The sequence below is a fragment of the Erythrolamprus reginae genome, chromosome 12, assembly GCF_031021105.1.
Source record: "Erythrolamprus reginae isolate rEryReg1 chromosome 12, rEryReg1.hap1, whole genome shotgun sequence".
Classification (NCBI taxonomy): domain Eukaryota; kingdom Metazoa; phylum Chordata; class Lepidosauria; order Squamata; family Dipsadidae; genus Erythrolamprus; species Erythrolamprus reginae.
Window position 1 is genome coordinate 3,019,050 of NC_091961.1, and position 11,314 is coordinate 3,030,363.

General features: G+C 45.0%; 1 protein-coding gene across 1 annotated transcript; it reads right to left on the reverse strand.

Moving 5' to 3' along the window:
- Positions 1 to 1,572: 1,572 nt before the first annotated feature.
- On the reverse strand, positions 1,573 to 10,986 carry LOC139174660 (B-cell linker protein-like). The gene is made up of 11 exons (XM_070765154.1): positions 10,931 to 10,986; positions 9,912 to 10,031; positions 9,569 to 9,597; positions 9,392 to 9,440; positions 8,452 to 8,521; positions 7,158 to 7,188; positions 7,027 to 7,051; positions 5,465 to 5,496; positions 5,095 to 5,178; positions 4,614 to 4,769; positions 1,573 to 2,489 (listed from the first exon to the last, which is right to left on the reverse strand). The coding sequence occupies exons 1-11, from the start codon at positions 10,953 to 10,955 to the stop codon at positions 2,373 to 2,375; spliced, it is 738 nt and encodes a 245-aa protein (XP_070621255.1). The 5' UTR covers positions 10,956 to 10,986; the 3' UTR covers positions 1,573 to 2,372.
- Between the last annotated feature and the right edge of the window lie 328 nt (positions 10,987 to 11,314).

The window sequence follows — 11,314 nt, forward strand, 5'->3', positions numbered from 1 at the left end:
ACAGTGGTCAAGCCTCGAGGTGATGAGGGCATGAGTGACTGTGAGCAGTGACTCCCGGTCCAAGTAGGGCCGCAACTGGTGCACAAGGCGAACCTGGGCAAACGTCCCCCTCGCCACAGCTGAAAGATGTTTCTCTAATGTCAGCTGTGGATCGAGGAGGACGCCCAAGTTGCGAACCTTCTCTGAGGGGGCCAGTGATTCTCCCCCCAGGGTAATGGATGGACAGATGGAGTTGTCCTTGGGAGGTAAGATCCACAGCCACTCCATCTTGTCTGGGTTGAGTTTGAGCTTGTTGACACTCATCCAGGCCCTAACATCCTCCAGGCACCGGCCCATCACTTCCACTGCTTCTTTGACTGGACATGGGGTGGAGATGTAAAGCTGGGTATCATCGGCGTATTGATGATACCTCACCCCATGCCCTTGGATGATCTCACCTAGCGGTTTCATGTAGATATTAAATAGCAGGGGGGAGAGGACCGACCCCTGAGGCACCCCACAAGGGAGAGACCTAGAGGTCGACCTCTGATCCCCTACTAACACCGACTGCGACCGACCAGAGAGGTATGAGGAGAACCACTGAAGAACAGTACCTCCCACTCCCAACCCCTCTAGTCGGTGCAGAAGGATACCATGGTCGATAGTGATGGTGAACCTATGGCACAGGTGCCCCAGGTGGCATGCGGGGCTATATCTGCTGGCACTCAAGCCATTCGCCATCACTGTTCTAGACTAAAGGTCTCCAATCTTGGCCACTTTAAGACTTGTAGACTTCAACTCCCAGAGTTCCTCAGCTAGCAAAGTCTCCTGCTTTAACAGAGGGCTGGACTAGAAGACCTCCAAGGTCCCTTTCAATTCTGTTCTATATTCCAAATGCCATAAAGCCAATTCCTGCCTTCATTACAGATGCATATTTAATACCATATTTTAATTTCTGGGCAATCAGCCTAAGACACTCTTGCTACCAGGCTCACAAAAACTCCCTCTCGCCTTGCAAGCTTATTTTGTGACGGAGCTCTTGATTTGCAAAATTCAAAAATGGCACTAAAATGCTCGACCCTCTTAACATTTTGTGAAGCTGGGGGGGGGGGAGAATAAGAGGCTGAGGCACCCTTCAGGAAGGAGAAAGACAACTCTTGTTAAAATATAATCTACCTCTTCACAATCAAATAGGCTTCTGTTTTTCTGGATCTCACGTCTCATCTCTCTCTCTTTCTCTCTCTCTTTCTCTCCCTCTCTCTTTCTCTCTCTCTCCCTCTCTCTATCTCTCTTTCTCCCTCCCTCTTTCTCTCTCCCTCCCTCTCTCTCTCTCTCTCCTGCCAACAGGATGATTTGGGCTGAGAGAATCTGTTCACCCAAGCTGCAACTCGGTATTTTATTTGAGTTGGCAAGAAGCAGAGAAAAATGTCAGGCTGACCCGTTGGCCGCCTTTCTTCACTTCTCTCTTTTCTCTTTTCTGTTTTTTGATGGTCAGAGCCAAAAATTTCCTGAATCTAGGCTTTGACATTCCTTTCAGAACTATGGGATATTTAAGGGGGAAAAAACATTTAAATGTTTCTGAAGATGTCCAAAAGTGCCTTTTCCAACTCACGAAAGTTATGAAATGTTTTTTTTTTATTAGAGGAGACTGGCAGCTCCCAAAACTAAATAAAAATGAATAAAAGCTGTTTGTAAGCCGCCTTTAGCTGGGAAATTTCAGCTGCATGGATTACAACTCCCAGAACTCCCCAGCCAATATACTGTCTGACGAATTCCGGGAGTTAGATGTCCAGGGGGTGGGCAGCAGGCAGAACTGGGTGGAACATACAAAGATATAACAATATTTACATACATGATACTAGTAAAAGAGAAACATTAGGACAGGGGACGGAAGGCACTCTGGTGCACTTATGCAGGCCCCTTGCTGACCTCCTAGGAATCGGGAGAGGTCAACAGCAGATAGTCTAAGGGTAAAGATTTTGGGGTTAGGTGATGATACTACAGAGTCTGGTAGTGAGTTCCATGCATCAAATACTTGGTTACTAAAGTCGTATTTCCTGCAGTTGAGTTTAGAGCGGTTTACTTTGAGTTTGTATCTGTTGTGTGCTCATGTGTTGTGGTGCTTGAAGCTGAAGTAGTCGTTGACAGGAAGGACGTTGTAGATGATTTTGTGTGCTATGCGTAGATTGTGTTTAAGGTGATGGAGTTCTTAGCTTTCTAAACCGAGGATTGTAAATCTACTTGCGTAGGGGATTCCGTTGTGAGTGGAGGAGTGGGGGGATCTTCTGGTAAAGTATCTCTGGACATTTTCTAAAGTGTTTATGTCCGAAATGCGGCCTTGAAAGCCATGCTCGCGGCGCCTAGCTGAAACTGGGAATGGCAGGCGCCGATCTTCATGGTGTCACGGGGAACAAGAGTAGAGTTTGCTCCTTGGCAGAAGTGCTGCCGTCGATCAGCACCAGGGGGCGCTCCGAGTACTTCTTGATGATGCTGGAAACGCTGTCAACCAGCTGGGGAGGGAAAGACAGATCAACACTTGGGGTCCCCAATTCACTCCTTTCCCCTCATTTGAGATCTGGGTTTCCATATATCTAGGAAAGCCATGGGGCAAAGGTGTGTGTGGCGGGGGGAGTGACTTTGGGGCCAGGCACTTCATAATTATCCCCTTCAATGAATGTTAGTTTACATAGAATGGAGTGGAGTGGAGGAGGAGAGAAGAGAGAAGTGGAAAAGAGAAATGAGAAGAGAAGAGAATGAAGAGAGAAGAGAAGAGAAAAGAGAATTTGGAATAGAAGAGAATTTGGAAGAGAAGGGAAGAGAATGAAGAGAAAAGAGAAGATAGAAGAGAAGAGAAGAGAATGAAGAGGGAAGAGAAGATAGAAGAGAAGAAATGAAGAAAGAAGATAGAAGAGAAGAGAAAAGAATTTGGAATAGAAGAGAATTTGGAAGAGAAGAGAAGAAATGAAGAAAGAAGATAGAAGAGAAGAGAAGAGAATTTGGAAGAGAAGAGAATTTGGAAGAGAAGAGAATTTGGAAGAGAAGAGAATGAAGAGAGAAGAGAAAAGAGAAGAGAAGAGAATGAAAAGAGAAGAGAAGATAGAAGAGAAGAAATGAAGAAAGAAGATAGAAGAGAAGAGAAAAGAGAATTTGGAAGAGAAGAGAATTTGGAAGAGAAGGGAAGAGAATGAAGAGAGAAGAGAAGATAGAAGAGAAGAGAAAAGAAAGAAGAGAGAAGAGAAGAGAAAAGAGAATTTGGAATAGAAGAGAATTTGGAAGAGAAGGGAAGAGAATGAAGAGAGAAGAGAAGATAGAAGAGAAGAAATGAAGAAAGAAGATAGAAGAGAAGAGAAAAGAATTTGGAATAGAAGAGAATTTGGAAGAGAAGAGAAGAGAATGAAGAGGGAAGAGAAGATAGAAGAGAAGAAATGAAGAAAGAAGATAGAAGAGAAGAGAAAAGAATTTGGAATAGAAGAGAATTTGGAAGAGAAGAGAAGAAATGAAGAAAGAAGATAGAAGAGAAGAGAAGAGAATTTGGAAGAGAAGAGAATTTGGAAGAGAAGAGAATTTGGAAGAGAAGAGAATGAAGAGAGAAGAGAAAAGAGAAGAGAAGAGAATGAAAAGAGAAGAGAAGATAGAAGAGAAGAAATGAAGAAAGAAGATAGAAGAGAAGAGAAAAGAGAATTTGGAAGAGAAGAGAATTTGGAAGAGAAGGGAAGAGAATGAAGAGAGAAGAGAAGATAGAAGAGAAGAGAAAAGAAAGAAGAGAGAAGAGAAGAGAAAAGAGAATTTGGAATAGAAGAGAATTTGGAAGAGAAGGGAAGAGAATGAAGAGAGAAGAGAAGATAGAAGAGAAGAAATGAAGAAAGAAGATAGAAGAGAAGAGAAAAGAATTTGGAATAGAAGAGAATTTAGAAGAGAAGAGAATGAAGAGAGAAGAGAAAAGAAAAGAATTTGGAATAGAAGAGAATTTGGAAGAGAAGGGAAGAGAATGAAGAGAGAAGAGAAGATAGAAGAGAAGAAATGAAGAAAGAAGATAGAAGAGAAGAGAATTTGGAAGAGAAGAGAATTTGGAAGAGAAGAGAAGAGAATGAAGAGAGAAGAGAGAAGAGAAGAGAATGAAAAGAGAAGAGAAGAGAAGATAGAAGAGAAGAAATGAAGAAAGAAGATAGAAGAGAAGAGAAAAGAGAATTTGGAATGGAAGAGAATTTGGAAGAGAAGGGAAGAGAAGAGAATGAAGAGAATGGAGAAAATAGAAGAGAAGAGAACAAAGAAAGAGAGAAGAGGATGTGGCTTACTGCCATGAGCGATTCAGGTCATGATAACCTGTCAGTTAAAAATGTTAAACCCACCCATTTCCTTTAGTTACCCAAATTATCCACAGCCAACATAATTTTACCAGATTGCCTGCCATACCCAGATGATGTCACAAGCATTGTGATGTCACTGAGCAAAATTACACACATGACATCACTCATAGCTGTTTGACACCTGCCCCTGGTCCCCTCCCATGGTTGTCTATGATTGGCTCAGGAATTCTGGGAGTTGAAGTCCACAAGTCATAGAAGAGCTGCCAACTTTGCATCCCCCTGGTCTTGTGGGATCTCCTGGAGATCCAGCTGTTCCCTTCCACTCACCTCGTGGCTCTTGGGGTCTTTGCCAAGCGCAAACTGGCCGCTGCTCTCCTGGTAGTGGACAGGAATATTGTAGACACGATTCTTGTAAAAAACCACCAAGGTGAAAGGCTGCCTGGCCGAGTGGCGGGAACTCTGCCGTACCATGAAGCCGCCGTTCTGCAAGAAAGAGGAGGGGAGCAGAGGAGAAGGAGAGTAACAGAGATGGAAGGGACCCTGGAGGTCCAACCCCACACCACTTCAGACAGAGGGTTATCCAACACCTGCTTAAAAACTTCCAGTGTTGGAGCCTTCACAACTTCTAAAGCCCTGTGAAGTGGCATATAAGTCTGAATGCTATTGGTACAGGCAGGCTTGCTATGGGATGGGCTTCCCTTGTGCTGGCCGTTCCCAGCCAGGATGGACTAAACACAACCCCCAGGGCTCAGACTGCGCAAACTAGAGATTGGAATTGATAAAGCATCATTAAACAGGGCCAGGCTACCTTGTTAAATTGGAGGAGAGCTGCTTCCGCTGTGGGCCGGTCACAACTACCTGCGTACCACGGAGCATTTTTCATATCAGGATCCTGCAGAAATATAACAGAGTTTGTGAAACTGATAAACACTCCCTGCCTTCCACTTTCCTTTTCTTTCCTCTTCCTTTCCTCCTTTTTTCTTTCCTTTCTTCTTCCTTTTCTTGCCTCCTTTTTTCCTTTCCTTTCCTCTTCCTTTCCTCCTTTTTTCCTTTCCTTCCCTTCCCTTCCCCTCATTCTTCTTCCTTCCTTTCCCTTCCTTTCTCTTTCCTTTCCTTCCTTTCCCTTCCCACCCCACCATCCAAGGAGCAGTAACCCAGCCAAACATTTTTATGCTCACCTCTGGAAGGTTATCAGATTTGAGGCACCGACCTGGGAAAAAAACAACAGCAGAGCATTTCATGGGTTCTTTAGAGGTCAAAACCTATTCTTTTTCCAATGCCAGTCCCAAGCTTAGCCTTTATTCTCAGGTTTATTTCTTTCTTTATTAGATTTCTGTGCCGCCCTATTCCTCAGACTCAGGGCAGCTTACAACAAAACAATGCCTAACATGCAGAAAGCTAAAATTTAAAAACATACTAAAACTCCAATTTCTTAAAAAAGCCAGTCACTTATATTCAGGCAATCAAACATGAAAACATTCGTCAGCTGCGACTAGATTGTTGGTCTTAGCGGCCCCAAGCCTGTCGGCAAAGATGGGCCTTTAAACTCTTGCAGAAGGTGGGGAGGGAGAGGGCAGTGCGAATCTCTGGAGGGAGCTCGTTCCAGAGGACCGGGGCCACCACAGAGAAGGCTCTTCCCCTAGGTCCCGCCAAGCGACATTGTTTAGCAGTACCGGCCGCTGGAACACATGAGGTAGAAGACGGTCCCGTATCTGGTCCGATGCCATGTAGGGCTTAATAGAGCCGAGGTGGCGCAGTGGGTAGAGGGCAGTACTGCAGGCCACTAAAGCTGACCGCTAGATCTGCAGGTCAGCAGTTCAATTCTCCTCACCGGCTCAAGGTTGACTCAGCCTTCCATCCTTCCGAGGTGGGTCAAATGAGGACCTGGATTGCGGGGGCAATAGGCTGGCTCTGTTAAAAAAGTGCTATTGCTAACAGGCTGTTCTGCCCTTTGTTAAAAGGGCATTATAAACAAAGGTTTAAAATAAAATAAACGTTTAAAATAAAATAAAATAAATAGGTCATAACCAACCAATTGTGTTCGGAAACCGATCGGCAACCAATGCAGCCCAACCAGGATAGGGTCATAAATACTCAGTCATCATCATAATAATAATTATAATTTATTAGATTTGTATGCCGCCCCTCTCCGAGGACTCTTTGCTTTGTCTTTGCTTTGACAAATTACTCAGTTCAGAGACAGCTTTTCTACCTCCCGTGAAAAGCAGGTTTCAAAATCCAGGGAATTGGGAGAGGCGCTCAGCTTCCAGTCTCTGCTCCCCATTTTCAGAGTGTTGTTTTTCCACACCCCTGTTCCCATCAGCCTTTCTTTATATATTGCTAAGGAGTGGCCAAATGTCCCATAGAGCTATTCAGTGCCAAGAACCCCTCCTAGAGAGATATTCATGTCTGGATTTAAACCTCCTGACTCTTGCATCTAACAGGGGTTCCTGATCCCCAACATGCCCCTTGTCCTTTGACTCAGACATTACCATAGCTGGAGGTTCTACAATCTCTGGTGGTTCCCCAGGTTCCAACTCGCCTTCACTCTCACTCTCAGACTCAGCAGGCAAGAATCCTGGCCTAGGATACCAAGATGGACCCGGCTCATCTTCAAAATCCTTGACCAGCTGAGCCGGATGTGGACCACTCACAACAATTTTTATTATTATTATTGCTCTGATCTTTCTGCCCCACTAGCCATGCCCAGATCCATCCGTGTAAAAGCGTTGACGGTTACCCTCAGTGTTGTCTTCTGGACAGACCTGGGGGAAAAAGAAAGGATAGAGGAGGCGGTTATTTCCCTAATCTGGATCAAGCGCATCTCTTCATTTGTTGTGTCTTTACAGAAAGTTGTAAAGTTTGTATCACCTGCTGAGATCCTAGAGAAGAAATTTTGGACCTAATAGAAAGAAAAAGAGAGAGGGATTAGGCTGCATGGGATCCCTACTATAAGGAAGTATTTATCAGCCGTGACAACTTTTAAGATATGTGCACTTCAACTCCCCAGAATTCCACAGCCAGCACGCTGGGCTGGTTTAAAGTTATACTAAGGCTGGAGAATCATTGGAGTAATGTGTAAGAGACAGATGTCTCATTACATCAGACACATCAAAGGTTGGGTGACACATTTGGAATTTTGGAAACACCCCAGCATGTTTTAAATAGTTGCCACGCAAGATAACTTAGTTCTGTTGGAAAGGGCGGCATACAAGTCTAAACAAACAAACAAATAAATAAACTGTGTGTATCAGCCCCCTTTACACAGAATTCAGAATAACTTTATTGTCACTTTGAATGTAATTGTCATACATTAAAATGATATTTCATTGCATACAGCTCGCAAAGGCTCTCCACTTCCAACATACACTACATAAACATGATAACATAAATCTTCTTTTAACAACCCCATAATCCCTTCCGGAGTGGAGTGTGGCCAACTGAATGGAGCTAGCACATTGTTTTCATGGTCGGATGCCTTTCCTGACGCCAATGCAGAATTTTGTTCAGCAGATACATTCTCATGTGCCCAAAGAGAGAAATATCTGCCTCTATCTAGGATCAAACTCATAAAAGAAGGGGAGGGAGGGAAGAAGGGAGAAGGGAGGGAAACAAGAGAGAGGGAAGGAGGAAAGGAAGGAAGGGAGAAGGAAGAAAGGGAGAGAGAGAGAAAGAAAGGGAGGAAAGCAAGAGAGCAGGAAGGAGGAAAGGAGGGAGGGAGGAAGAGGGGGGGAGGAAAGCAAGAAAAAGAGAAGGACAAAAGGAAGGAAGGGAGGGAGGAGGAAAGCAAGAGAGAGGGAAGGAGGGAAGAATGAAGAGGAAGGAAGGAAGCAAGGAAGGAAGCAAGGAAGGAAGGAAGCAAGGAAGCAAGGAAGGAAGGAAGCAAGGAATGAAGGAAGGAAGCAAGGAAGGAAGGAAGCAAGGAAGGAAGGAAGCAAGGAAGGAAGGAAGGAAAGGAAGGACTTTGCTGGCTGAGGAATTCCGGGAATTGAAGTCCACAAGTCTTCAAGGTTGAGGACCCCTGCCCTAGAGAGCATTCGAACAGATAGATCTAGTTTCCAGATTTGGAACCACACACAGGGCCTCTAATTCCAGGCCACCAAATCTGGAATATTGCTGGGTAAACCTCTTCCGTGCCCTCCTTCTGTGGACATACCCTACTCACTTGGCTTGTTTCAAGAGGGAGGTTAGGGGTTCCAGGGCTGAAGAGGTAGTCCCTTTACAGGGCTCCGTGCCTGGCAAGAAATGAAAAACAAATCAGGTCTAGGAGAAAAGTGGTTTACAAAAAGCTCAGGACCACCATGTTGCATTTGGGCCAACTTTTCTCTAATTACCGTCAGCTTGAAAAGGGCCAGTGATTTAAGAAAAAAACTCTTGCTGGTGACAGCTGGCCCAGCAGATGGCCCACGCATGCGCAGAAGGAAAAGATTGCCCAAATCTCATGGGTGCGTGCCTCCCCTCACAATATTTTGTTTCCTGCTCATGCGCAGAAGCAGAATCTCGCTGGGATGCATGCGTGTGCATGCCACAGACCCAAAGCTGCGCAGCTCCATTTTTACTACCAGTCTGGCGTCCTCATCCGTACTGGTAGGAACCTAATACTCAGTGAAGGACTCCTCATCTTACCTCCTACCAGTGTGCCCGCCAAGGCTGTTGTGGTCGCGCATGCACCCATCAGCACGAGATTTGGCTTCTGTTCATGCGCAGCAAACGAAATCCCACGCGAGGACGTGCATGCAAGCGAGATTTGGGCAATTTTCACCCAAAACCAGCAAAAATCATCGCAATCCCGTTTGCGGCAGCATCATCACACAAGATTCTGCATGCGCAGAAGCCAAATCTCATGCCGGTGGGTGCGTCAGGGGCGCGCAGCTGCGCACGCATCACTAGGCCGGCATTAAAGGCAGGAAACTGGCCGGGCCTTCGTGCCGCTCTCAAATTTCCTGGGAAATGTTTCCGGGCTCGCGTTCTTATCTGGAAAAGTTCTTAAGTAGAGGCATTCTTAGGTAGAGGTACCACTGTATAGCCCTAATGAAAGCTTATGGGGCTCCACTGAGCTCTCCAGAAACGCTTCTTAGGAGAAGGGACGAAAGAAGGAACATCACCTTTGCTGCCCTCACATTCCAGATAGATAGGTTGGTCTTCAGGTTCTTCCTGCAAGAGGGAAAGAGAATTTTGAGCCTGCTAGAAACCAGGGCACCGTGTTGTGGTAGAGTGTACAGGACGTTGCAGCGTTCCAGATGAACTACAACAAATTTGTCCTTTGATGCAAAGCTACTTACCTTGTCACCTTTTGAAAGCAGGAAAAGATCTGGGAAAAAGTCCAAAGAATAAGAATCAACAACACCAAAAGAAGCTAGTTTCTGGAGATTCTCAGTCAGTTCTTTAATTCTCAAAATTCTTTTTATTGAATTTTATACATTAAAAAAAAAACCTACAAACACAACATATAAACAAACATCAACGCAAATCCAAATCCTAATATTTTTCAAGTAAATCAACATCCAACTTTTTCCTTCTTATCCGTATACTATAAGATTATATATCTATACATACATTGTAATATCATACACATTTTCATTGTAAATCAGATTCTCAGTCACGCCCTTCTACAATTCTACCTACCACTGTTTGTGGCCATTTTGGGTTGATGGACAGAGAAGGCCGAAGCCGGCAAAGACACTCGGCGAGCTGAGGGTGGGAGAGGAGGGGGCTGAGGGGGCTTCATTAATCCTTTTCTCAGTCCTGTAAAGAGGGGTGGGGGAGTTATTCAACTTGCACAGTGTTGGGGAATTTTCAACTGCTCAACAGAAGCAGAAAAAAATATAATTTATAACATGAACTATATGAAATATAATGTTCCCGCTCTTTACGATGCTTCAATCCTTTGATTTGATGGGCAACTGAATGGAGCTGAGCATTTGCCGGCTGGAGGCCCTTCCTGACACCTCTGCAGAGTTCACAGCAGATAATTTCTCTTTGCGCCATAGAGAGAGAGATTGAAATCTCGTCCTTCCGAGAGGGGTGGGGGCTTAGCATCTTCACCTGTAGGCCACCATGCTGTTCTCTCCCCCTCCAAGTTTTTCCTCTATCAAAAAGCTAAATTGCACCCTGGCATTTGGAGTTTTGCTTCTCTGCTTTGATACTGATGGCTGTGGAATCCTTCCTTCCTTCCTTCCTTCCTTCCTCCCTCCCTCCCTCCCTCCCTCCCTCCCTCCCTCCCTCCCTTCTTTCTTTCTAGGGTGGAGATAGTACAGATCTCTGGGGTCGGAGCCACCACAGAGAAGGCTCTTCCCTGAGACCCCGCCAGTCGGCATTGTTTGGTGGATGGGACCTGGAGAAGGTTGACTTTGTGGGTCACTACTGGCCGCAGTTGTGGATTTCAAGTCTTAAAGTTGCCAAGTATGGAGACCCCTGAATCAATGCGATACTCAGAGGTTGCAAGATGCCTTCCTAACCTCAATTGGTGCCCAAGAAACTTCCTACCTACGCCATTGAGTCTTTCAGTGGCCAAAAGAGAAACAGCAGTTAGAAATCTAGATTAGGACACCTTAAAAGATGTCAAGTCCTTCCATCACAGTGTTGCCTCCTGCACCACAAGCCCATCCCTCCAACAGCCCCATTGTCAAGCCCCTTCCTCTGACCTTCCTCAGTGGCTTGGATGTTCATTGCCTCTTCACCATCAGCTCTGGGTTTTGTGAACAACTGTAAAAGGCACAAGAGGGGACATTGGGTAGGACAAGACAGAGAACTCTTATTTTATTCATTTATTTCATTTGTCAAACATGTATAGGATAGTAGTTTGCATAAACATAACATAAGTAAAAGTAATGATGAATAAAAGTAATGATGATAAAAGTAATGATCAGCCACTGAAGCTGATTGTAGATCTGTAGGTCAGCGGTTCAAATCTCATCACCGGCTCAAGGTTGACTCAGCCTTCCATCCTTCCGAGATGGGTAAAATAAGGACCCAGATTGTGGGGTCAATAGGCTGGCTCTGTTCAAAAGTGCTATTGCTAACATGTT